The sequence below is a fragment of the Lepidochelys kempii genome, chromosome 7 (genome assembly GCF_965140265.1).
Source record: "Lepidochelys kempii isolate rLepKem1 chromosome 7, rLepKem1.hap2, whole genome shotgun sequence".
Classification (NCBI taxonomy): Eukaryota; Metazoa; Chordata; order Testudines; family Cheloniidae; genus Lepidochelys; species Lepidochelys kempii.
Genome location: NC_133262.1, coordinates 80,971,857 through 80,999,819, shown reverse-complemented (window position 1 = coordinate 80,999,819; position 27,963 = coordinate 80,971,857). Strand labels below are relative to the sequence as shown.

The following is a 27,963-nucleotide window of genomic DNA, read 5'->3' as shown; positions in this document are numbered from 1 at the left end:
TGGGTGGGGAGAAGCAGAGAGAAAAGATAAAAGCAAGAGAAAGGCAAGAAAATGAGATTAAAAAACAAAATATTACCAGTTTCAAACCCCCAAACATTTCCAAAGTATGGGTTTGTTGGTGAAAGTTTCAAAATGTTTCTCAAAACATTGTTACCATCTTTTAACCAGTTCTAGTACTGGCTTCATTAAATCTCTTATATAACAAGTGAAGCTTGGTGATAACACTTAAATTATTTTCTTTTAACAAGAATGGTGCAATGTATAAGTTTATAGTTAATATATTAAAAAAACAGGAAGCATTAAAATGTTAGAATAGTTTAACAAAAATGGAATTAACTTTACATCTTATTACTTAGCATATATCAATGTTTTTATGGTAGCTGACCTTATGGCCAATACCAGAAATCTCCAGATCTCAAAGCGAGTCTATCTTGAGCTAAAGAGCCAGGCCTCTTGACTTGAGTACTAACAAGTCAGAGAAAGGGCTGCATAACGTACGCTGACCAGTAGGTTATACTTTTATTTCTCAGAGATAATATACCACAGAATCAAACAAAGATACAGTTAGAGCTGGTCAAAAATGTTCCATCAAAACTTATTTATTAAACAGAATTTTTCACAGGAAGTGTCTGCTTTCATTGAAGAAAATTTTTTCAGTTGGAAAACCAAAAATTCAATTTTGTGGTTTTGATTTTTTTGATGAAAAGCCAATTTTTCTACTGAAAATCTTGAATAAATGAACATTATTTTGTTTGTTCCTCTTGGGGAGAGGGAGACAGATGTTTTGTGACTAGCTCTTGTTTCTATTACGGTAATAGTAATATTAATTCTCTAAGGAATCGTAAATATTAATACCAATAAACTGGATGAGTTCTATAACTCAGGCCCTCATTGTGCAGAGGAAATGCCCAGTGAGTTTAATGGGAGTTTGGCTTGCCTAAAAACTGCTGGATTATGCAATGTATTGGTTAAATGTACGAGCCCAGATTGTGGTGATATCCCTTACACACACTAGTGAGCAGTGACTCAGTGGAACCATTCATGTGATGAATGCTTACCAGTTCGAATAAGGAGGTCACAGTCTGACCCTTAAGCATTTTTGCTTTTTTATTTTTTTTTAGTAAACAGCTAAAACCTGTTTAAAGAAGAGCTACATCTGCCCTGGCTAATTGCATATCTGAGCAAATAGTTTTCAATACATCATTTATCCAGTTAATCTAGACTGTTTTTTCTTATCATAGAATATTTATAGGTAGAGCATGATTTCCTCATTTTATTGGAGAGGTTTTTGTGTGTTTTGTTTTAAACTTTGCTGATGGATTGTGAGTTGTTCACTCTGACAACTTAATGCTCGATATTCAAAATTGGAACAGTATTTTCATTTGGATTAGTCAGATAAGTCATGTGGAAAAACTTGTTTCCAAACTGGATGGGTGTGCATTATTGGTTATATGTATTCTATATACTAAAAATTATAAATGTGATTATGAAGTGTCAGTAAAACCTAATCACTCAAGTTTGTGGGAAGTGAACAATAAAAGGGGAGTGAAAAAGGCTGTAGTGAATTTATTTTAAAAAATTATTGTTTTCTGGAAAACTTTTTGCAGAATTTTTCCAACCCTAATTATTGCTTAAAAATGTGGATGTCATCTGGGTGCAAAGCTTGGTATTTGGCTAGTTTCTTGGAGCATTACTGTGAGTGGGTTGAGTACCCAGAGTGTCCAAACTCTGCATTTTCCTGGTGTTTGACATTACTGGTAATTCAAAAACAATACAACATACACCTCAGCCTAAACTTCTTCCCCGAGCTTGATTTTTCCCTAGGCTTTCTCTCTACAACCATAGTGGTCTAGTTTCCTTTCCCAAGTGAGCCACTCCCACCTCACTTATTGGTGGACTTAATAAGAGTCACAGAGTCGGTAGAATTTCAGCAACTTTAGGCAGGATACTTGCTAACATGGTAGATCAAGAGAAGAATGCTACCACCCATGCAGAGAAAAAGAAAAAGGTAGTTTTACTTTAAAAAGAAAAAAAAACCTCCTGCAAATAATTTTTCAAAGCATGGAAGATGTACGCATTATCAGCATTCAATCCTGTATCTTGGCTGACTTTTTTTGTTTTGCAGTATTGAATACATAACCATCTTGCCTCTGAGTATTAATGATGTATCAACGAATATTGTATGGTTTCAGAGTAACAGCCGTGTTAGTCTGTATTCGCAAAAAGAAAAGGAGGGCTTGTGGCACCTTAGAGACTAACCAATTTATGCTCTAATAAATTGGTTAGTCTCTAAGGTGCCACAAGCCCTCCTTTTCTTTTTGCGAATATTGTATGTTAGCTGAAAGACCACAATACTGATTAACATTAACCAACGCCTACTAGGGCCTTCTTCAAGGTTGAACCTACTTCTATTTCATTTTAGGGTTCCGAATTAAACTGGTTGGAAAACTAGTCAAACTTAGCTTGTATTCTCCACACAGTAGCTGGTCTTATAGCTATCTCCATGGTAGAAAGCTTATGAAATGGGAGTAATGTTCGTCTTTGGGACGTGCATTACCGCAAAAATGTTCAATGTGTTTGGAAGTTATGCTGGCAGATTTTTTGTGTTAATATAGTGAAATAAAAAATAGGGTACAATTGCTAAACCCTAATATATTTTCCAGATTATGAAGCTTATTCTTTTGTCTCTTTACTGTAGGACAAGAAATATTAGCATGGCCTATTATATTAACTTTTTTTTTTTTGGCTAGATCACAGTGGCAAGGCTTAATTAGAACTTGTTATTTTCAAAGTTGGAATAGATAAAGTACTGAAAGGCTGTAAGATATCCAGCTAATATGTGAACTGCCTTACATGCCTGTGCAAGGGAGAAGAAGGGTAAAAGTGCCCCTCTACTTTCTTGCTTGGGGTACTCACATGAGTAGTAGCCCAAGAGGAGTTGGCAGAAGCAGCCTCAGCACTGCTGAGCATCTCTATGGGGAAAGGATGGGCATGGTTGAGGAGTGGGCAGAACACTAGCTCCATCCCCTCCACCAGTAATTCACGAGCAAATACTCACCAGCAACCACACATCACACAACAGAACCACTAACCCAGGAGCCTATCCTTGCAACAAAGCCCATTCCCAACTGTGTCCACTTATCTATTCAGGTGACACCATCATAGGGCCTAATTACATCAGACACAGTATCAGAGGCTCATTCACTTGCGCATCTACCAGTGTGATATATGCCATCATGTGCCAGCAATGCCCCTCTGCCACATACATTGGTCAAACTGGACAGTCTCTACGTAAAAGAATCAATGGACACAAATCAGACGTCAAGAATTATAACATTCAAAAACCAGTTGGAGAACACTTCAATCTCTTTGGTCACTCGATTACAGACCTAAAAGTGGCAATTCTCCAACAAAAAAAAACTTCAAAAACAGACTCCAAGGAGAGACTGCTGAATTGGAATTAATTTGCAAACTGGATACAATTAACTTAGGCTTGAATAGAGACTGGGAGTGGATGGGTCATTACACAAAGTAAAACTATTTCCCCATGTTTATTTCGCCCCCTCCACCTTCCACTGTTCCTCAGAGGTTCTTGTTAACTGCTGGAAATGGCCCACCTTGATTATCACCCCCCCCCCCCACGTCTCCTGCTGGTAATAGCTCACCTTAAGTGATCACTCTCGTTACAGTGTGTATGGTAACACCCATTGTTTCATGTTCTCTGACTTTATAAATCTCCCCACTGTATTTTCCACTGAATGCATCCAATGAAGTGAGCTGTAGCTCATGAAAGCTTATGCTCAAATAAATTTGTTAGTCTCTAAGGTGCCACAAGTACTCCTTTTCTTTTTGCGAATACAGACTAACACGGCTGCTACTCTGAAACCTATATTTTTACAGGAGAGATTTTGGCCCTATATCCTTAATGCATATTAGTTTAACGTAATTTATGCCTTTTTATTGTAGGAGCCTGTTCATCTCATCAGCCTGTTCACTTGTGTGCCTGATTCGTAGGTTGGACAGGATTAGTCAGTCACAGGCACCACAGTTCAGTTTCAATACCCCATTGTTGGTGTAGTCATATACGTTGGGATCAAAATCGGCTGTTTTTTTTTTAATTGCAAACCTAGGCTTTTGGGAACAATATCTCTGAAGTCTATAATATCGTATCAGATAGGACTAATGCTAGAAACCCAAAAGAGGTATTTTTAATGGAGACTGCAACTGTTTTTTAAGTCTAGCATCATAAACATAAAGCTGACACATTAACCCAGAGTCAACATTTCCTAAATCTAAACGTTGATGTAAAAGAAGAACTCTGGACTCAAAGTGGGTGAGGTAATATCTTTTATTGGACCAACTTCAGTAGTAAAAATAAAATATATTACCTCATCCTCTATGTCTCCCCAATATCCCAGGACTGACACAGCTACAACAATGCTGCATACAAATCTACACTCAGTCATTTTAGTAGGAAACTATTTTCGGAAATTTTTCTGAATAAGTCTCCAAAACAGAATTTGCAGTTGTAAAAACAATCATCCATGCATCCACTTCCGGTCTGCAGTCTGCTTTGATATAATAAGTCTTCAGATTAAAGGCTCATCAGTCACAAAGTTGTATAGGGCTTTTAATACTATAATTAGAAACATAGGTTAGTGACACATGCTGGTCATAATTGCTGTATTGGATATTGTGGGAATTTTATTCCATTACTCTAATGAAAAGAATACAGAAGAGTCCAAGTCAGTGATGTTCTGCTGACTTGCAGTCAGAACAATATGTTTACTCTGAAACTCTTCAAACCATCTTAATTTGCATCATATTTGACAAGCTATCAAAAAAGCTTTTAGACCTACAGGCTTTCTGTGGTGATTAGGAACATTGCTTAAAGAAAAGTATTTTATGTGCTGGTGGGCCCCAGATCTTGAAGCAACACTTTTAAAAATATAATTCCCATCACAACATAATCCTAATAACCACAAAATAAAAATAAAACACATGAAAGTATTTCATTATGAATTAAAGGTGGCCAGGCATCCTTATTTCTTCCCCTTCCCATGTCTCCTTGTCTCTACCTTCTTTTCTCAGGTAAAATCAGTTTTGCGTAGTGTGTGTGTGTGTATATATATTCCCCAGCATAGAAGCAAAAAAACACCCCCCTCCCCCCCCAAAAAACTTTGATTAGTAAAATATTAAGGCTGAAAGTGTTTTTGTTTTTGTGGGGGAGGGGAGTGTCAGATAACACCCCAAAACAATGACAAAGTTCTACATCTTTTAAAAAACCCCAGATGCAAGATGTTTGCAAATGCATAGGAAAATGATCCATCCAGTTCTCTGCAGCTGTGTGATTGCTTTTGACTCACTAGCAACCAGTCTAACTCATGTCGCCCACCCAACTTCAACTTTGTATGCAAAAGACAAGTGGCATGATTTTTTTTGGTACTTTTCAGCAATGTTCTGAGTTAAGGGTGAGTTAGAGTTTTGGGATCTAGGTTTTAAAGGGGGAAATGTGTTTACTGCGTAAGTGGAGACAATAGCCATCTGATAAGATGGAGAAAAATGTGCTTAAGCAGATCTGGTGATGTGGAGAGCCTGAGGCTAAGGTGCTATCTTTAGTATAGTTGAAGGAGCAGGAATTAGTTACTGTCTGGGCCTCTTAAGCTTCACCAGAATGGAGCATCGGTTGGAAATTCAGGTGTGCACCTCCCTGGCCTCTTGCAAGTTTGAGCTGTCTCAGCACCTCACACAGCCCCTAACAGAGCAGCTACAGTGTCTTTGCTACTAGAAAATACTTGTACAGATGAGCAGATATTTCACAATCAATTAAAATAACCCAAAACATTCATACCCAGTTGGGAGAGCTCATCCTAAAGCTCACTGAAGAATGAAAGGAATAGCTGAAAGTTCCATGAAGCTGCTGTTGTAGTAATAACTTGTGTAGATCACCACTTAATGTGAAAACATTAACCAGGCACCAGTCATGTGCCCAGGGGAGGAATACTTTGAAATAAAATCATTCTATAACTTTTTTTGAATAAAGGAGGCAGCATGTTCCAGTGGGTCATGCTTGAGACTGGAAGTCAGGAGACTTGGTTTCTGGTCCAGCTCTGCCATTGACTCTCAATGAGCAAACCAGTTAACCACATGGTGCCTCTTTTTAGTCTTTTATAAATAATAATTAATTAATTACCCAGCCTGGTGAAGTGCTTTGAAATTCTGTAATGAAAGGTGATACAATGTTTTTGTTGTTAAAATTATTTAGAGGAGTGAAATTGATTTCTAATTACAACAACTTTATTTTATTATGTAGCAAGAGGCGGGGGAGGTTAAATTCTTAATTAAAAAAGTCTAAAAGAATTAATAAATAGCTGACTTCATGAGCTATTACTTTGAATTAGAATTTGCTGGAAAATCAAGTAGCTTTTTTCTTTGATACAGAAACTAATTGTATAAGAATAATAATTACTTGCTGGAGTGACATCTTTTATTTCTTACATCAAGCAAAGCAAAGGAATATGTAGTTGTTTTTTTCAGAGTACAATATAATGCAAAGCAAAGCTGTGTCTTTATGGCCTTATCTACTGCTAAACATTTTTCAAAAGAATATAAGGGAGAGCAGGAGAGAAACAAATCTGGTTTTGACTCAGGGCAGGAGTCACTCAATTTTATTTAAAAAAATGGCTTTCACTGGCTTTCTAGACCGTGCAGCAGGGGGTCCATGAAGAATCCAGTAGCCTAAATTCTCCTTATCTTAGCAGTGGCATGGTCAGGGCTGTTCCCTATGTCATAATGTTGCATGTGTCCTTTCCTGACACACATCTGGACTTGCTAGGGTGAGGACAACAATCCAGAGCCTTACAGAAATGAAATGTTCAAGGCTGTCAGCATGAAAACTTCTGAGAGAAGGTGTAAAAACAGTTACCCTCTCCCCTTATGCTGAACAGTGGTCACCAAACTTATACTTCTCTGGAGGCTTGGGACGCTATGAGGGCATTATCAGCATTTCTTGACCTATAGGTCAACATGGCCTGAGACCTTAAAGCTGCATCTTGTAAGAGGAAAAATAAAGACTCTATCTAGTCATCCTCTTTGCTAAATAGGTTGACCAGCCTTGCATGGTGCAGAAGGCAATCAGTGTATTCTGATCAATCAAGGCATTTTGAGAGGAGCGTATAAAAAGGGACTCCCACTGAGAAATCCCTTTTTCCCTGGAGTGTTATCTTCCTTTACACATTCTATTTACAATCATCATCCGTTTTCTACATGCTGGATCACAAGTGACCCAATGAAATTTAATAGAGACGGTATAGAAAGGTTGTCGGTTTAGTCAGTAGGTCTAGTGGTCAGGACGTGCTGCTCCAGTCTGTCTCTTTGCCCAATGTGTCCAGGACCCCTGGATGGAGTTTAGCTGGGTCAGCTTCCTTATCAGGAAGCCTCTAGTCCTGCCCATCCCAAGGCTCAGCATATGGGAATCTGGGGTGGGTAGAGAGACCCAGGCCCTCCCACTTCACCAGGTCCCAGTCCGGTGCCCTGAACATGTAACAGCACGGGCTGGCCTCTGCTTGGCCCACATCTTTTTCACTTTTCCCTGGGCCACTTCTTACCCCACATGATGTCTCAGTATTGGCTCTGGCTGCTGTTTGATTATAGTTCTTTGCTCCAGACCTTCAGAGTTTCAGGGCTGATGCAGGCAACCCTCTGATGCCCCCACCCATGGTTCTCCCTTCCTCTGGAATGAAGTCTCAAAGGTTAGGGGCCAGGGAGGAGAAGACTGGCAGCCATGACCTCCTCAGTAAGAGGTCCTTCTCTTGTCTCAGAATAGTGCTTCTCCCAGAAATGCCTCCTTTCCTTTTTCCCCACCTACTTGAGCTGCTGGAGCTTTTTTTTTTAATACCGCTCTTCTCTCCAGGAGCATGCTCAGCAGTGCCTAAGGGGTGGAACTTTCCTGGCCCAGTACCGCTCCAGCCTTTCCCCTGCCTTTGCCTTAGTGAGTGGTTTGTAAACCCCATCGCTGAGAGGAATTGCCTATGTTTTACCATATTATACTATATTAAGGACCTGGTGCCACTACTGACAGTTAACATCCTCTTTTGAAAATCGCTATGTCCTATGTTCCACTTTTGGCGTGAAACAAGAGCACAGATCACCACAGTTCTGTAAATTTGAGAGTCCTGAGTCCACTGTATTATCCTTGTGGGACTGAAGGAGAGTGTGTGGCCGCAGTTTGTCATGTCAGTTGGTGATCCGGTGAGGCTGCCCGTCAAGGCCTCCCTAAAACTTAAGCCATACACGGAGTCCTCCTCTGATGCTGTGTACTCCCTCACATATGCCTCTAGCATTGGCAGCATTGGCAAAGTTGCCATATTGTCATTTTCAGTCTTCTCCAGTCTCCCATTCACGTGTCCCATCTCCGAAGTGTGTGAAGATCATAGGGGGTGGGGGGCAGTTATTGCTGTTCAGAGCACTGTAACTTATTCTGCAGACTGTACTGAGAGGGGAACATGGTGTACTGAGCATCTGTAACATGAGCCTTACCACATCCCAGTAACCATGCCCCTCTTGCAGTACAGATAGGCTTGCTCATTGCGGCTGTGTCTGGAGGTGTTTCTTTTTTGAGGAAATGGTACTGCTTAGCTACTTTTCCCCACTGCTTGGCTTCTCTGCCCTGAATTTCTGGGAATTTTAACCTCTCAAACTGCATCATAAGACAGTTTTATGTAAAATTGATAAGATAGCACTAAGTTTCCTTTTCTGAGAGTATTAATTTATGAATATGATGTAGAAGGCTGAACTTTTAGAAACCTATCTTAGCCCTGGTCTACACTGGGGTGGAGGGGGGATCAATCTAAATTATGCAACTTCAGCTACGTGAATAACGTAGCTGAAGTCGACATACTTAGATTGACTTACCGTGGTGTCTTCACTGCGGTGAGTCGACCGCTGCTGCTCCCCCATCGACTCCGCCTGCGCCTCTCGTGGCGGTGGAGTACAGGAGTCGATGGGAGAGCACTCGGGGATTGATTTATTGCATCTAGACTAGACGCAATAAATCGACCCCTGCTGGATCGATCGCTGCCTGCTGATCCGGAAGGTAGTGTAGACATACCCTCAGACTTTGTGGTAAGCATATTTGCAAAAGCACCCATTGTGTGTACAGCACTGGTAAGCTCCAGGCATGTCCATTTTTGGCTTATATGGAACATTTATCCTCTGAAGAACTGTTGGTTAATATTTGCTATCTAATCAAATAACCAGAATGGAATGAATGGTGGAGAATTTCGATTAATGAGTGAGAGATTTTCTAACCTATAACAAGAGTCCCCAAAAATTTCCACAGCATTCATGTTATTGGCCTAAAGGTAAAGAGTTGAACATTGCATTCCAAATCCCCGCCTTAAGCCATCCAGAATGCTAACAAGGAGTTGAAAACCTGAGAGTTTATCAGATAATTGCCTCCGCATCACTGCTTCTCTGGGTCGTTTGGAGAATTACTCTAAACTGGGCCATGAGAAAAATGTACAATATTTTCATGATAGGAAGCATCTTGTGTAGACAGGTGGCAAGTAAAATGATAAACTGCTTCAAAGATATTAGAAAATATGTTGAATGCCTTAGCATATTTTTTGCCTTTGGCCTGGGGGAGAGAAGTACAGGCTGAGAAAGGGTGTGGTCTCTAGAGGTGTCAATTAGCTGCCTGGATTCAAGGATTTCCTTTCATTGCCTCACAAGTCAGAATCCACCACTACAATCCTGTCTTTGCAATTTGAAAACATCACATGTTTGTTTGCTCTAAACTGCATCTTATTGAAGTTCCAACTCCACAGGCTGTAGGCTACAATATTGGAATTAAACTCCCAAACGTTAAAAAGGAAGTAAATAAAGGGAAGATTAATGGTCACTGACATGGCTATTGGCTCCACTCCCTTTGGTTCTGAAAATCTTGATTTCTGGAAAGTTAATGGAATTAGGAAAGCATAAGGCTGTTGCTATTATCTTGTTGTTGCCATATTCGTTATTACTACTGTCAAGGAAAACAGCACTTCATAAAGAACAGCCTGTGTCTGTGCTGGTGGTTAACCTGAGAAAGCTAATGATCCTACTGAAAAACTCAAAGGGCACAAGGTCTTCTCCATTAAAGAAAATCAAAATCATGCTAGAGATAGGGAAAAATGATTCTTCACTGTCCGATTTTTTTCTCTGCTTTCATAAAGGGGACGTAAAGATAATGGATCTACCCCCTGCTCCCAGTAGAATACCCTTAGTGCATGGGTTTTGCTGAGTAGCACAAGCCACCATCTGACAATTCCCATCATAGGATATGAGCCGAGTGAATCCAGGAAGGAAAAGGAGGGTGTGGCTGGAGCATTGCTGCATTTTAGGTAATCTTAGCAGGTCTTATTGGGCAGCTGAATATAAATTAGGGCAGTTCTGAGGTTTGTCTAACCTACCTATGAGGCCAGCAGACTCCTTGACAGCCTAAGAATATAGGTAAGTCTGAAACCACAGAAAAGAAAATGTCTTCATAAAAGGAAAAATTTCAGCTTTATGGATCAGAAAAACTTCTGAATCCTCAGGAGACCTCAGTGCAAAAAATTAAATAAATGGCTTGATTCCAGGCTGAGATGTCCTTTCCAAAACTACACAGGGATCTAAATATCATATTTTACATACAAAGGACTGATCCAAGCCTATTGAAATCAAGATCAGGTCCATGTAGCATCTTTAATCCAAGATCACAAAATGCTTTACAAATATTGAATGAATAAGCTGTACAGATCTTATAAAGATTTTACAGATGGCTAAACTGAGAAACAGGAAAGGAAAAGGCTAGATTTTCAATTGTCCACCATTTTTGGATGCCAAATTTGAGACCATTTTATTCTAGACTGTTTCACATCCTATTTCATCCCCACAGACCTGCAAAGCAAATTCTCATTTAAAAATCTCCTCCATACTTCCTCCATCTGTATTGGTGCCATACATCACCATGATATATTTGCAAATGCTAAATTAAATGTGAATTTTCACTGCACTTTCAATTCTGCTGCATCTACTGCCTGGAATAGATTTTCTATCAGAATTGCAGCTGTCCCCCTTCTCATCTCTCCTCCCAGACTTGTCTGAATTCTTTCAGCAAAAGTATACTTAATGATTTATTCTAAAAACAATTTGTTAGTCCCCTAATATGCTGGTTTTGTTTTGTTTGGGAGGGAGGGTCTCAAGTCACCATTTCCAGTGCTGATACAAAATGGGGTTCACTCATTTCATTGTATTGAAAAGGGGGCACAGCTAAGAGCACAGGTTACAAATATTCAAGGGATTCTTTACCAAAATGACAGGTTTCAGAGTAGCAGCTGTGTTAGTCTGTATTTGCAAAAAGAAAAGGAGTACTTGTGGCACCTTAGAGACGAACAAATTTATTTGAGCATAAGCTTTCGTGAGCTACAGCTGCACTGAATGCATCCGATGAAGTGAGCTGTAGCTCAAAAAAGCTTATGCTCAAATAAATTTGTTCATCTCTAAGGTGCCACAAGTACTCCTTTTCTTTTTGCGAATACAGACTAACGGCTGCTACTCTGAAACCTGTCATTATGCAAGACACTGAATTTAGCCGTGTGGAGTGGAAAGTCCACTGAATGCATCCGATGAAGTGAGCTGTAGCTCACGAAAGCTTATGCTCAAATAAATTTGTTAGTCTCTAAGGTGCCACAAGTACTCCTTTTCTTTTTACCAAAATGCTTGTTCTTATTTGGAAATCTTACAGGAAAGGAAGGAATCCCTGTCCCAGAATGTAGGTTATAAATCTTGGATTAAACTGTTCTAAAATAGTCCTATTAAATAGACCCAAAGTGCATTATGGCACTGAGGAAAAAGGAGTCACAGATTATTCAGCTGTAACTCTGAGAGAGCCTGTTATAACCATGCATTTTAATTAACCAGATCAGCTGAAGAAATGTTGTCTATACACTGCAGTATAGCTGTCTGCCTTGTAAAGTACCCTGTCGATAAATAGAGGACTTCTTTTTCCGAGGCTGCCATTCCCCCAAGCCTTTTCAAGTACATAGAAAAAATGGAAGATTTTTTTTAATAATTAAAGTACTATGAAATTAGCCTTAGGCAAATCTGCTGCCTTTTTCCAGTGTAAAGACGTCTTGGCTGTAATATACATGTGGTACCACAATAAATCATTGACATTAACATTACAAATCAATTTGGTTGAAATGTGAGACTGCTACAAAACCCTGACAGTGGCAGCACTATCAAAATACAGAGTGGCTTTAGGAAATCAAATTCTTTCTTCTAAATTAATCAGAATACTGTTAAACTAAGGCCAGTAACTCAGCAATAACCTAGATATTGATTTATAGTTCAGAACTCTTCTTTGAACATTATGATGATGTTTCATGTAAAACTTGTCTGGCTTGCTGGCACAGGTTTCATAACGAAGGTGTGGATTTTGGAAATATTGCTTGATTTTAGCTTTAAGGAAATCAGTTGTTTCACTATAGCTCACATGTCTCTTATTACAAAATCAGTGTAGTTCTACTTGAGAACCATAAACAAAGGTTTCAACCTTACAACATCAATTCTCCATTTAAAGAAATTACTAAAAAATAACATAGGACTAAATGGTTTTAACCAATATCAATAATATTGGCCTAGAAACAAAAGATATTGCCCAAGACAGAAACCAAAAGGTGCATAACATTGACCTTGTTACCAGTATGATAGTTAATATTAGGAAAGGGGTCATGGAGCAGGGCAGAAACCAGTAATGAAGGAAGTGTGTATATAAATTCTGCCATAATGAGACAACGTACTATATAAATCACTTGCGCACAGAACTGGGAGCAGAACCCTGGATCTTTTACCTACTAAAGGACAGGCCTCTACCACTTAAGCTAAAGGACAACTCATTTATCTGGGGGAGGTGGCTGTAGGTCCCTTTTCTTCTCTGTGGACCAGATGGCCACATCACCCACGCAGGCACTCAAAGCCAGGGCTTGCCACTACTAACAGATACTATCTAGAGCCAGTTAGCATGGTGCTTGTGAGGGTACTTATATGTCCTTTTACAGGGACGATGGATGTAATGATTAGTGATCAATAAATGAAATTAAACATTCTGACTATATTAACTATTCAAGCCATAGTTAACATGAAACAGTTATGCACTTGAGAGTTTGCTTGCTTCTGTGCTTGAATTTGGTTATAGCCAAAGGACCTTTTTTCCAACTTGCATTTCTCAATGAAACTTTTAGATACAGGCAAACTCCTGTGTCCCTTATGAATAAAAATATTCAACTGTGTCACCTTAACTACCATCTGTTAATGTCTGACAGTTAACACAGAAGTCGCTGTGGCCAAATTATAGCTGCCCTAGATGAAGAGAGTTCCCTCTCTTAGCACTCCTAAGACTGCACTCCATGAGCGTGTACTGCAGGGATGTGCATTTTTGCTGGAGCTGTTGTCAGCACTGCGTCCCTCGCAGAGGTTGTGGCTGGGTGAGGTGGTAATGAGGCAGTGGATCTGTGTCCCCAATACTTCATTCTCTCTTCCTTACAGTGCAGCTCCACCGAAAATACAGTCGGGTCCTTTGATTTAAGGAGTCTAAGTGGTAAATGGGAGTAAAGAAGTTGCATGCATGCAATGAGGAGCCAACATTTCTTTTTGCCCATCAAGTTTCTTATTTTCTTTCTACCTGGCCACCCTTACCCATTTCTTTTCTAGTTTGGAGAGTCAGAGCAACCTCTATCCTGCCTTTCTGCTTTATCTTTTTCCCATCTCTTTTTCCCCCATGTTCCTTTCTTGTTACCTACTGAAAATTAAAATCTCTATTGCTGGAATACACTTTCCCGTGTAACTCTTGCTCTGGAGGTATAGTCAGATGAGGAATTCTGTCCTTTGCTTCACAATTAACTAACATTTATTTGTGTCTGGGAACTCCTTTGCAATTGGAAGTGCATTTGTTTGGGAGTAAGGAACTTTGGAGACAGAAGAATCTTTGCTGGATTGGGGTCTAGGGCTTTCAGAGAAGCTGACATCTATCTGTAGCCTTTGGAGTCTCTCTCATTTCTGAGATATAAAACATTAAAACAGAAAAGAAGATTATGAAGAGGCAGAAAAGCCTGACAAAGTAACAAATGGTAACATTTTACCCTATTGTAAAAATATGCCTGACCTGAACAATCTTTGTAGATTCACCTAACCTGGGACTGTGGAATTCTTCCACTGTAACACAGCTCTCTCCACAGGCATGACCGCATTAAAAATCTGTTCGGGGTGGAGAACCGCGGTGAAAATTAATAAGAAGTCCTGTTGCTGACACATTGAAAGGAACTAGATAGTAAACTGTTGGTGGGAATATGACATGTTCCCCTCATGGTTGCACTTATTACTTTTTTCACATCCTTCCATGGATATTATTAATGAACTAACCCAGAGCAGCCTTTCAATATCATAGTGAAAATGCATGAGCTCAAGCGTGTTCCACCACTTATCTCTACCGTTACGATGACGAAGGAAGAATTCTTTTTTTGTCCAGATCTGGTGAGTAGAACTCTTCCCAGCTGCCTTTAAGTCAAATTTTGACAGCATCCTTTGTTCTACTTAAAGCCTCTTCTCCTGTACAAGTTCAAAGAACTAAATGTACATAAAGAACCTCATGTTCTTCTGTGGCAGAGTTTTGCTACCTGTGGGTATCTACTAGCATAGCTTCCCATTGGAGACCTTCTGTCTGCTGGCTGCCTGAGGAGTGAGTGTTTCACAAATTTAGCAGCTGTGACTGACTTCAGCTTCAAACAAATGTTTAAATAATGTTGCTTGATGGCAGGCTGCAGTAAGCTCCATGCAGTGGATGTCTGAGTTTTAATCAACGCCACCATACCAGACAGCTAGCAGTCAGACCGAATGCCACATTAGATATTTTGGGAGTCCTGGGGGATAGGGAAAGGCAGCCTCTCTTGGAAAGTGTTTTCTATACATTTAGGGAAGCTTGTATTTTTGTATCTTCTTCCTTTTTTTGATAAACAGGGTATTGCAATGAATATAGGCTAATTTCTTAAGCATATGGACTAAATGGAAATGATGAATACTTGTAATGATTTCTCAGTACAGAGTCTGTATCTGGGAGCATTTTCTTTTACCACCTCATTAATGACTTGGAGCCACTAAGGTTATAGTGCTCAATAAGGATTTAAATTTAATTGAAGTCCTCTGTTCTTTACTGACAAAATGTATTTTACACACTAGATGGATGTAATTAGTGTGATGAGGCTTTAAAAGAAATTGGCTTTGTTAAATTTAGTATTTGCCATGTCAGTTTATACATGAAACCAAACCATACAAATCACTAGTTCTATGGGATTGGGGAAAGAAACCAGTGATTTTTATGTAGAGTTTCTGATATGGAGTGGCTTTAATTCAAAATACTATTAAAATCCAAATAAAACATAGTCTCAAGTTTGATTATTCAACCTACTATTAAAATTGTTTTACACTGCCATAAAAAGATTATTCCTATTGTAAATGGACCATCTGATTTATATATTGTAGTAGGTGAAGAAAAGACAGCTTCCATTTTACAACAGAGAGATTTCTGTGATTGTGTTCTTATTAAAACATTCATAAACACATCCCCAACAGAATACTGCTGGTTTATGCTACAGATGATTTAAGGACATGCAGTTCACAGTTACCTTTCTCACTACAAAGTCACCACCTTCTGGTCAACTGGGCAATAGTTTATTATTTAAAAATAACTTCATGTTCACCAATGACATTAGTTATAGAAATTCAGAATGTTGAGAGACTGTATTTGTGTTTAGATTTCCTTAAGCTATAAAATGAATGTTTGGAAAAAGCTTTACTAGAAAATATCAAATGCATACTGCTTCACAGAGCTAACTGCTCCTCTATAGCAGCTCGATTTTTATTTTTGACATTCTGTTGTTGAGAACGTTAAACCAATAATGAAGATTTAGAATTTGTAAAGCCTTAATGTGGGACTCTATTTAAAGGAAACACATATGCTTTTATCATATGTTCTTATAGCTATTCATTACAAAACATATTTTTATGTGGTCATTTTGATTTAGGTAGATAGAAACTTACTATCCAAAATCATAGATTTGTGAAGGGGAAGTGTTTTTTAAACAAGGGCAAATAAACTATGTGGCAATAGCAATGTACAGTATTATTAATACTACCAGGTAGATTTTGCTGCATGCCCAGTATAATGTTGACATTGTAGCTTAGAAATAACTGTCAAGTGTGATCTTGCACTTAATATTGAATCTGAATTCAAATAGAGAAATAATAAAAAATAAGAAACTAGTTAATCACAGCTGTAGAGGCAATTAAGGACTGGCTCCACAGTTCCTACTCAGTACTGTATATTATGAATCTCTCTGGTGTTATGAAATTGGAAGACAGTATATTGCAGTGTGAATCACAGCTGCAATATGTGACCCTAATCTGTGAATGGTGAATTGCTAATATATGGTATGTATTTGTATTCAGTATACTACAGTGTGAATGAGAAGAAGCTGGTTGGTATAAGGTAATGCAGAATAGAACCTAGTGACTCATATATTACTATATTTCTAGAACACTGTTATGTGGAAGGATATTATACTCTGAGTAACATTCTGTGATTTTCAGTAAAAATCTAATATGCTGGAATATTAAACTGAACTTGATACACCTTAGAGAGAGGAAAAAGCCTGTTCTCAAATAATCACTAAATGTTTTGGGTGAGTATGATACGATAGCAATTAATAGTGGACTAACTAGCTTGGTTAAAATAAGAACTTCTGAACCTTTGTCAAACACTCAAACCAAGCCCCAATAAAACTTTTTTCTAAGGCTCAAATAAGCTCAGTTACTTTAAATATATAGAGAGAATCATCAGTAGCCACTCTTTATACATCCTATTTTCAACCACTTTCCTCCTCCACCAAAAAGCAACCAATTTTCCTGAAATTTTGCTGCATCTCATCCCAAACTAGAAGACAAGAACCTGGGATAGATAGCCCATTGGTCCGACCCAGTTTGGCCATTCTTATGTTCTTAGAGTTTCTAGGAAGACTAGTAAAAATCAGAAATGCTGGTATAAATAGATTTCAATGGAACTATGATTGTACGGAGATGAGGACCTTGCCATGGTGTCCTGAACATTTACTTGAAATTCATAACTATTTCTGGCTCAGCCTAGAAATGGTTAGGGGAAGAATTGGATGCATGGGAAGAGAACACTGGCAGGGCATGGAGGGTGGGATGAAGGAAGTACAGGAACCAGCAGGACATTAATGGAGTGCGAGGGATTGAGTGAAGTTTGGAGGAGTGGTACAAAGAAGTAGGTGAAGGGACAGGGAAAAAGCAGAGGCTCTTATCTACGTTAATTTTTTTTTTTTTTGGAAATGTAATGTTAAGCACTTAATACAGCGAAGACTTCCACTCTGCCATCTATTCCACTGAGATATAACTGTTGTCCCTCACCTCTGATAGACTTGCCAAAGCCTTCAGCAAGGTAGCCTTGCTTAGATGGGCCTTATATAGACTGTCAGAGCAAAGAATCCCATCTTGTGGAGGAGTTTAAACACCAACCAAATTCAAACTTTTCTGGGAAGATTTGTAGACACAAAGGGCAGTTAGATGCTCAACTCCAACTGAAAGTCAGTGGGAGATTTACCCAGCATTAATTGTGGCATAGGTGGTTAAGGAAGAATCACAGAAGTACTTCAAAAGCTCTTTTCATGGAGGATCCTTGTCATACCCATACACGGGAGCTGACAGCCTGCCACTTTGACATTAACAGCAGAATTAATACCTCTGAAACTCAGCACTGCTGGGTATATATAATATTATATCCTCACTGATTCATCATAACTAGCAGCATGACATCAATGCAAGAAGTACTAAAAACCATTATGCGGGAGGTAACAAAATAGTCAACGCAAAAAGTTTGAATTGTTCACAGATCAATTCATACCCAGATTTCCATGCAGATACCTGTAACATCTCCAGAAAATAACTCTTATCCACGCTGAAGGCAGATGTAAGGTAAAAATGGGTAAAAGATTGGTACCAAGGTTTATATATGCTCAGAGCACTAGATGGGAATATTAAAAAAATCTAAATATATAAATATTTTTGGAAATGCACAAATCTTTTTTCTCTGAGTAAGAACTTAAGCACTTTTTACTTAATCTTGCCCCCCTTTTAGCATATGTGTAACCACTGGGGAAATGGGACATGTACCCACAACCCTTTATTATAACTACAGGACTCACACATTCCCACTCTTGAGCACTCCCCTCTTCAACTAATATTACATGGTGGCACCTACACTAGCAGCCATTAAAAATTTACCAACAGTTGCCACACCATGGTATTGACTATACCACAGTTATAACCTATTACAAATATAGGAAATGCTGCCATATGCCAAGAGACATAACTGTTAGAAAATGCTGACTTAATAATGGTGACTGCTACATGCTCATTGCTTTAACAAGGTGTGCTAGTTTCTAAGATGTGAAATTTTCTAATTGCACTGTTAGTTAAAATATTGGTCCACAGCTGGTCATCTCTCTGTAGAGCTACTGCCAGAGTATCTTTAATTCATGTATTTCCTGTTTATAAGCCCTTCGGAATAGTCATGTGACGAAACTTTTCTGCACCCTATTGTCCTCATGTCATGCCATTATGCCACCAGTTAGATTGGCTACCGGTTAGCCTGAGGAGAAAATTTAAATCTTTACCCATATAATTTTTTTCTGTGATAACATCAAATCTTGCAAGGTGAGATGGGAGAAAAATCAAGGCATGAAATCACCAATGTAATGGGACACCTGAAGACAAACATCTGAGTACATACTTGTCATCACAGTTTTCTATGTTCCTCCTGAGTCATAGTTAAATGAATATTCAAGTAGATTAAGGGACACTGTACTCTAAAGTTGCCATCTTTCAGATGAGGTGGAAAGTCAAAGCCATTGACTCCATCTGGCAATTAAAGAGCTTGTAGTATTTTCCAGTATAGGTAGTGAGACTGGTGTCCTGGCTAAATTCAACCTCAGATAATTTGTTTCAGAATTCGGTTTACTTACATTCTTCCTGCAGTTTCAATTGGACACACTGGGTGAAAGATTGGGCCACATTGAAGTCAGTGTCAAACCCTTTCACTGACTTCAGTAGGCCACTTGTTTGATCCACTTGTTAAAAAACTACTTCTACTTTTTGGATAGAGTTGCTATGAGTTTTATTAAACAACTGCTGCTCTCCACTCCAGAGATTGCTGCAGTTCAGTGTTGGCTAGGGCTAGTAAGTGTTTGGTTAGGCTAAATAGTTAATGATTTCAAAGCTACTTGATATCCATTGACTGACAAGCAAAGCATTAGTCTAGTGAATAAGTCTTAAATCCCTTGGTTAATAGTGTTGTTGTAGACATGTTGGCCCCAGGATTTCAGAGAGACAAGGTGGGTGAGTTAATACTTTCTTTTATTAGACCAACTTCTCTTGATGGAAGAAACAAGCTTTCAAGCCTCACAGAGCTCTAACAAAAGAAAGTATTGCCTCACCCACCTTGTCACTCTCATACCTTTAAGTTAGTTTTTGTGAATTCAATTCAGGTTTATCTTACTGGATGGGTTTTACACTCCTGGTCAGATAATTGGTTTGTTGTGCTTTCTCTAGCATGTACATTTTCCAGGGACTGGGCTTTTTCTAATTTGGCCTCAAGGTGGTTGAATGTCCTCCCCTTTGATATCTGATCAAGTGTTTCAATATTTTAAAATTGCATTTAAAATATTTCTCTTCTTTCTTGATGTTGAATGTACTTCTATGTTTTGAGTTTATTTTATATCATATCTTGATGTTAGTTAATAGTGCTTTATAAATATATAATAATAATAATTTAATTCTTGCCTGCACCTTGTATTTCTTATATTATATGAACCTTTCATTAGCTGCTAGTGATGTAATAACAATTACAGCCCTGCACATTTCTTGCCAGCATTTTTATACTGCTGCCACTTTCTTCATTCACTCACTGAATTAATTTAGATTAAGACTCATGCAGAAATGTGAAATAAATGTGATTGCAGTGCAGTTGAATACTTAGCATAATACAGAGTTGGAAGGGAACTGTATTCTACTATTATGATGTATAGCACAAGACAAATTTAAAGCCAAAACATGAGTGTGAACTGAAATAGAGAGACATCTGTGATTAATCTAATCACCCACTGGATGTCACTGTGGTTCCACACAAATTCAGCTGAAAGAATATTTATCTAGAGTTGGGTGGCTAACTTTTATGCAGACCATTAGAATGTAGTAAACTATGTCAAAATATCCAATTGCCTTTTCAGGAAAGTTATGCAGTACATTTTTTTAAATTACATTTTTATATTGGACTTCACCAGGTCACAGAGCCAGGAAACTGTGTCCGCCTCTCCCTTCCTTTATTACCTTTAGCCCAATGTTTAGAGTCCTTGCCTGGGTTGTGGGAGACCAAGGTTTGAATTCCTGCTCTGGATCAGGCACTTAAACTCATAGCTCCTCCCTCCTAGGTAGGTGACCTAACCACCAGGTGAAAAGCTGTGCTGGGATGAGTTGCTCTCAGTCTCTATTTTTGGAAACTGTTCCACTTCTGAGTATAAAAACTTAAATATTCAGTGGAGCTGGAACTTGAACTCAGATCTCCCTCCTGCCAGGTGAGCATCCTAACTACCAGGCTATAATATAGGCTATTCTGCTCAGTCTCTCCTGTTGAAACTGTTCCACATTGAAAAAAATACTTAAATGTTCAGTGTGCCAAAGAGAGAGAGAATGCCTCTTCAGCCTGATAATTCAGTAACTTATCTAGGAGGTAGGAGATGTGGATTCAAATCACTCCTCTGAATCAGGCAAAGAAAAGATTTGAATCTAAATTCAAGTCTTGCTCCGGACTGGAGATTGAAACCTGGGTGTTCTACATCCCTGGCAAGTGCCTAACCACTGGGCTAAAGGTTGTAAAGGGGGAAATGTGCTCCCACTTTCACTCTCTTACACTTTGCTGGCCTGAAATAGACTTTTCAAATTTGTGAGAAAATCTAAACATTTTTGGAACTAAACCAAATATTTTCTCCTGATTTTTTCAGTTTGCTGGCTGAACTGAAAAATCAGTTATTCACCAGCTCTGTTTAGGGTTTCTGGGGTGCTGATTTTGTGCTTGCTTCTGTTCATATAACTTTTTAAAAATATAAAATACAAATACAGATCAAAAGAGAATAAAAAACCAGTAGACAGGGGCCTGGCCTACACTAGGAGATTACTTCATATAGCTATGACTCACGGGTGTGTGAAAAATCCACCCCCCGGAAACATAGTTATACTGACCTAAATCCTCATGTAGACAGTGCTAGCTCAATGGAAGAATTGGGGAAGTGGGGGTACCTATGCTGATAGGAGAATCCCTCTTGTTGGCATAAGTAGTGTCTATATAGGTATATAGTGTCTATATACCTACATGCCTGCAGCTTCCATCCAGGACACACCACACGATCCATTGTCTACAGCCACGCTCTAAGATACAACCACATTTGCTCCAATCCCTCAGACAGAGAAAAACACCTACAAGATCTCTATCAAGCATTCTTAAAACTACAATACCCACCTGCTGAAGTGAAAAAACAGATTGAAGTTGAGAGAAGAGTACCCAGAAGTCACCAACTACAGGGCAGGCCCAACAAAGAAAATAACAGAACACCACTAGCTGTAACCTTCAGCCCCCAACTAAAACCTCTCCAGTGCATCATGAAAGATTTACAACCTATCCTGAAAAATGATTCCTCACTCTCACAGATCTTGGAAGACAGACCAGTCCTCGCTTACAGACAGCCCTCTAACCTGAAGCAAATACTCTCCAGCAACCACACACCACACAACAAAAACACTAACCCAGGAACCTATCCTTGCAACAAAGCTGATGCCAACTCTGTCCACATATTTATTCAAGTGACACCATCATAGGACCTAATAACATTAGCCACGCCATCAGGGGCTCGTTCACCTGCACATCTACCAATGTGATATATGCCATCATGTGCCAGCAATGCCCCTCTGCCATGTACATTGGCCAAACCGGACAGTCTCTACACAAAGGAATAAATAGACACAAATCTGACATCAGGAATCATAACATTCAAAAACCAGTAGAAGAACACTTCAACCTCTCTGGCCACTCAGTAAAAGATTTAAGGATGGCAATTTTGCAACAGAAAAGCTTCAAAAACAGATTCCAATGAGAAACTGCTGAGCTTGAATTAATATGCAAACTAGATACCATTAACTTGGGTTTGAACAGAGACTGGGAGTGGCTCGACCATTACACATTTTGAATCTATTTCCCTATGTTAAGTATCCTCACACCTTCTTGTCAACTGTCTAAATGGGCCATCTTGATTATCACTACAAAAGTTTTTTTTCTCCTGCTGCTAATAGCTCATCTTAACTAATTAGCCTCTAGCAGTTTGTATGGCAACTTCCATATGGCAACTTATCTGTATGTATATATATTTCTTCTTACTATATGTTCCATTCTATGCATCCGATGAAGTGGGCTGTAGCCCACGAAAGTTTATGCTCTAATAAATGTGTTAGTCTTTAAGGTGACACAAGTTCTCCTGTTCTTTTTATATTGAAGTGGTGCAGGTGCAGCTGTTCCCCCGTAGTGTTTTAAGTGTAGACATACCCAGGGATATAGCAGATTATATCTGGAATGAAGGGCCTCAGGTTCCGATCTGTGATCAAGGAGCAGTCTTTTGGAGGAGGAATAGGAGAAGGCATCACTGGCTTCAAGCCACCTTGGCCCTCCTCTATTTCTGGAGTGTCCTGACACTACTCAAGTCCAAGGTGTAAATAAGGGTACCTGGAGATCACTGGCACATAAGGGTATCCTGTCCACACCCACTTCCTCCAGTCATGCCTATACACTGGCAATCTGGTGGGGTGGCATAAAAGGGACTATGGCTGCTGTACAACACCTGTTGATTTCTCTGCATAACAGAAATTCTCCAGTTGCACGGTTTAAGGTAGCTTTATGACAGAGTGGCACAAAGTTGCCCTACGTAAAGCAAAATCTGGGCCAGGATCAGAGTTATTTGCTCATATTTGAGGAAGCATGAGAAGAACCGTATGATCCTGAAAACTTAAAAAACCTCCACCTGTTTTTCAGGAAAGGAGAGTCTTTTTAACCAAAACTTACTGTAGTTCAGTGGAATTTACCCTGTAGGACTGGAAATCAAAACGGTTAGGATTTGCGACACCAAGACTGTGCGGTATAGACAGCCAAAACGACTGGTTTTAACACAGTTGTTAAATTGTGTAGCTAAATGGTAACACGATTTGGTCAACCTAGGACTCTACCTAGATTCAAACATGGTATTTTTAATCTGTAGATAACATGGTTTGAGGCTAGAGTAAACCTTTTTATAACCCGTAGTCACCACAACTGGATTTAATAACCATTATTCAACTCAGCCCTCTTAAGCTGTTCAGTTGGGGATTGTTGGCACAGGCCTTTATGTTCTGCACAGTGAGCCAGCAGTTTCTTTATCAAATAACTGTAGTGATAATTACCCATCCATCTGTGTTTACCACTGAAAATATGTGAAAATGTAAATATAAACTATTAGGCATCTTTCATATAATAATTGACTAAATTGCCTTTCTAATCATGTCTATACTTTAATATAAACATGTTGAATTTTCATTATTATCTTAACCATCTACGCTGAAGAATTTAGTAATAATGGTTTCAGTGGCTGGTATTTGAAGAGACTCCATAGTTGGCCTCAGTTTTGTGCCTGTCTTTCTTTCACACCGACACACACCTGGATTTTAAAAAATGCAGTTTGTTTTTACATGTATTTTCCCCTGGAAGAGATTGTAGATTGTTTTCTATTTAGTATTTTCTTCATATATGGTCAGATTGAGGCATTAAAAAACTTGACACATTTTTAAAGTCAACCTTATAAAATATTTTAAACATATTTAACATCATATTTCACTGAGGACACAAAGTTACTTAGAACATGTACTGAATATTTTTATATAGAAATGATCCTGGATTAGTTTGTATAAAATAGATTTTTCTAAGTATATGAATCACCCCAAAATAGCGTTCTTTATCCTTTTGTTTTTTGGTAAATGTATTTTTTTCTGTTTGGCTGCATATAGTGTTAGTCACCATTTCAGGCACTGGTGAAGCCAAAAAGTGCATGCCTTTTAATCCTGTCTTTCTGGCAAACCCTAATCCTTCATTTCAGTCATAGGCAAGGTTTGCTTGTAGAAAATATAGTTCTTTAATGGATTTAGATGTGTTCATTTTACTGACATTTTATATATATTTCAAAACTACAAGTTGGAAAAATTACATTATTTTCAGCAGTACAGTTCAAAGTGCACCAAGCACCTGCATTATTAATCATGTTGGAATCGAAGACTCTTTGCACTCAGTAAACATATGGTACCAGAATTACATGGTACATGGTTCAGTTTTTTTATGAATAATCCACTCTCTATTATTTTCTGTTTATAGACCTTAAAAAGGAAAATAATTTTACTACACTAAAATGAGCTTAAGTGCATTAGTGCTGTTTAAATGATGCGTTCTGACCTTGTTTCATGATATCCAGTATAGTTCAAGGTGATTTGTTTGGATTATTTTTCCCCAGTAAGCAAAGAATCCACAAGAACACCCTGTTAAAAGATTTTGCTTTTTCTAATCTGCTGCAGTGAAACTGCGCTGTAGAAACATTCCCTCCCAAGTGGTCAAAGACGTGCAATTTACTAAGCCAAATCAAGTTACAAAATAGAGATAATGAAATTACTGATTAGCTTCTTTAATGATGCTGTTGTATTTGAAAAATGAGAAAGAAGAGAGTTTAAAAGATCCTTTGTCTAATATGTTAGGGTTATAACTTATTTTAATATATGGGTGATGGTATATTTTGCAATCAATACAGTTTTGTCAATGACTTTGAGGGAGAGGGACAGTGATCCAGATTACAAATAGCCATCTGGATTGGTCCAGAAACATACTGATGAATGACTTCACATTAAAAATTAATATCTATGAATTCTTGTAATGTCAGCAGGGTTATGATGATAAAAATCATTTGTCATTTTTTTTAAAGATCATTTACATGCATTTTTCCTCTGGTTAGAGAATAACCAGTTTTCATTATCAGCTCTTTCCAGTTGCTGTGGTGTTTCTAAAATGTACCCTGATTGGCTTTCTAAATACTTGAAGCTTCATTTAGCTATAACATGGGTGGTATGCAAAGCACATCCAGATACTCTAATGAGCACAGACCACAAATAAAAAAATGAAGAAAATGACAGATTTAATGGTTTGATTAACCACATTAATGTCTTTGACAGTCTTGAAAAGAGAATTTCTAATAAGCACCCAAACAAATGTGTGCAGGAAGTGGTCTTGCATTTGCTACTGCACATTTGAGTTCCTCTAATTACATCAATAAGGAATTTCTGCGCCTGGTTTAATGAATGCCTTTTGACTACTTTCTGAAAGGCAACTGGATGTAAGAAGGGATAAACACTGGCACCTTTTGTATGAAGCCACATGAACAGATTTCTATTAGTAGTTATCAGCCCTAGAAACTCTTTGTATTTTCATATAGTACAGTAAACTGCATTCTACATTCTTTTCTGTTTTCTTTATTAAGCCTGGATTTTTCTCTCCCCTTAGCTTTCTGTGACACACACTGGTCTCCTGAAACTTTTACTTAGCATTGGCTTTTTGATCATGCTTTACATGGCACAAAAATCAAGCATTCTTTCAGGGCTGTTCCTGCACCATCTCTAAGCTCAAGCAACTCCTAGAATTTATATGAAGCTATAGTACCTGGCTCATTCAATGTGTCTTTGATTCATAAAGTGAACTTCAAAACATTTTTCTTTGTATTGTTGTCATTTTTCTCCCCAAACAGAGGCACACTCACTGCAGATGTGGTGGATTAGTTATGAAAGAAGTTTTCTATTTGAAAACAAGTGAGATTTTAATGAAATCAGTAGGTGGTCTGTACAATAGAGCTGAAGGTTCATATTATTTGTGGTATTTAAATTTCAATGAGTTGATTATGTATGAGGGTAAAATGACCGGTGTTATGAATGTACCAAAAAAGTGACATGGAAGTGCTGTGCCAAAGGAGTGAAAACCCCCCCACGTTCCCTTTATAGTCACTAGAGTTCAATAAAGCACCACTATTTCCCAGCTTTTAAAAGCTTTTTTTATCTCAACGGTTCATACCTCACATTCCCTGGAGCCTGATTTGTTATACGTGCAGGGTCCCGTTCCATTCAGCAACATCTCACTGGTTTCAGTGTTGGTAGGTTTATAATCTACATAAAATTCCTGTGTGGTTGGAGTCATTTGCTTCAGTGACTGTCGTTTTTTTTTCCTGTGCCTTCGCATGAGAGAGTGTTGCTGCAGCTGCTTCATACTGGCTGGGTAACGCTTCCATGACACATAGATCACCAGCAGGATCACAAGCACAGACAAAAAAAGGGCCACACTCCCTGCTATTATTTTATGAAAGGAGATGTGTTCTGTGTCATGCTCGAGTTCTGAGCTGGATTCGGTGGTTCCGATAGTTGGGGGCAGAGGAGGCTTGCTGTCATGTTTAGGCCTGGTGAGTTTTGGTTTAAATGTTGGCTTTGGGGGAGCTCTTGCTAATTCAAACCTCTCTGTAGTACTTTTGCCACAGATGCTGTAGTTTTTCACTGCATCAATAACATTCACCCCTTGCAGCTCTTTGGGGCTGGCACAGATAATTGTATTTTCCCTCAGTCCTTTAAAACTTTTTAGCCAGTTTACCAGAGAGCAAATGTTTCTGCTGCATTCCCATATATTCCCAGCAAGGCTGATATCATTGAGGGATATCCAAGAATCCAAAATTTCTTGACCAATAAATGTGAGCTTGTTTGAATCCAGGTTGAGGCGCTGTAAATTGGGCACACACTGAAAAACACTAGGTCCACTGAAAGCTTCTATTTCATTACCAGATAAATCAAGCCTTTGTAATGAGCTCCAGGTCCAGGACATAGTTTGTCCTATCACACTGATTTTATTCCACTGTAAATAAAGGTTTTGAAGGCTGACTAGTCTTGGAAAAAGTGCCAGGTTGAGCTTAGAAAACTGATTGTGCTCCAGGTGAAGCTCCTTCAGCCTGATCATGCCTGCAAAGACATTCCTTGCTAAACTTCGGATGCGATTGTAACCCAGGTCCAGAAGTTCAAGATTCCTACAATCTTGGAATATTCGAACAGGGATGGTTCTTAGGGAATTGGATCGCAAATGTAAACTCAGCAGCTTCCTTAAGCCCCTGAACTGTTCAGATCCCAGAGACTGCAGCTGATTGTATGACAGATCCAAGTTACGGAGATTTGTCACAGGTCTGAAGGTATTATTAAGAAAAAAGGCGATTCTGTTGGAACTCAGGATCAACTCTTTTAGTCTGCGTATTCCATTGAAAGCATTTTCGTCAATATTGCTGATGTGGTTATGGTCTAGATACAGCCAGGTGAGCTGATTTAGACCTTTAAACTGATTATGTTTTAGTTTTTGGAGGCTGTTATAGCGAAGGGACAAACCTAAACAACCAGCAGATATAGTCAAGGGTATCTCCTGTAATTTCTGAGATTCACAATATACCATTTTTCCTTCACACCTACAGCTCTTAGGGCATCCTCGTTCAGCAGAAGAAAGCATTGTCAGTAATACAGTAGGGGCTAGTACCAGGGATACAGCTGATCCGCTCAGTAGCCTAATTACATTGAAACCTGGAAATAAAAACAACTTAGAAAAGTTATCCCCCCAAAAGATCAGTCATTTTAAAAATCATGCTAAGACTCTTTCTTTTAAAAATCATTTAAAAAATTTCTAGCTTG

General features: G+C 38.7%; 2 protein-coding genes across 4 annotated transcripts in view; one reads left to right on the top strand and one right to left on the bottom strand.

The window, feature by feature from the left end:
• The window catches only part of CTNNA3 (catenin alpha 3), a 928,894-nt gene that overhangs the window by 372,994 nt on the left and 527,937 nt on the right, over nucleotides 1-27,963 (top strand). The gene's annotated exons all lie outside the window — the stretch shown is intronic.
• LRRTM3 (leucine rich repeat transmembrane neuronal 3) overlaps nucleotides 1-27,963 on the bottom strand; it is a 138,146-nt gene that overhangs the window by 109,475 nt on the left and 708 nt on the right. For all 3 annotated transcript variants that reach the window (XM_073353444.1, XM_073353445.1, XM_073353446.1), the window contains exon 2: nucleotides 26,324-27,855. In XM_073353444.1, coding sequence (XP_073209545.1) covers nucleotides 26,324-27,855 — 1,532 coding nt within the window. The remainder of the gene's footprint in view (nucleotides 1-26,323; nucleotides 27,856-27,963) is intronic.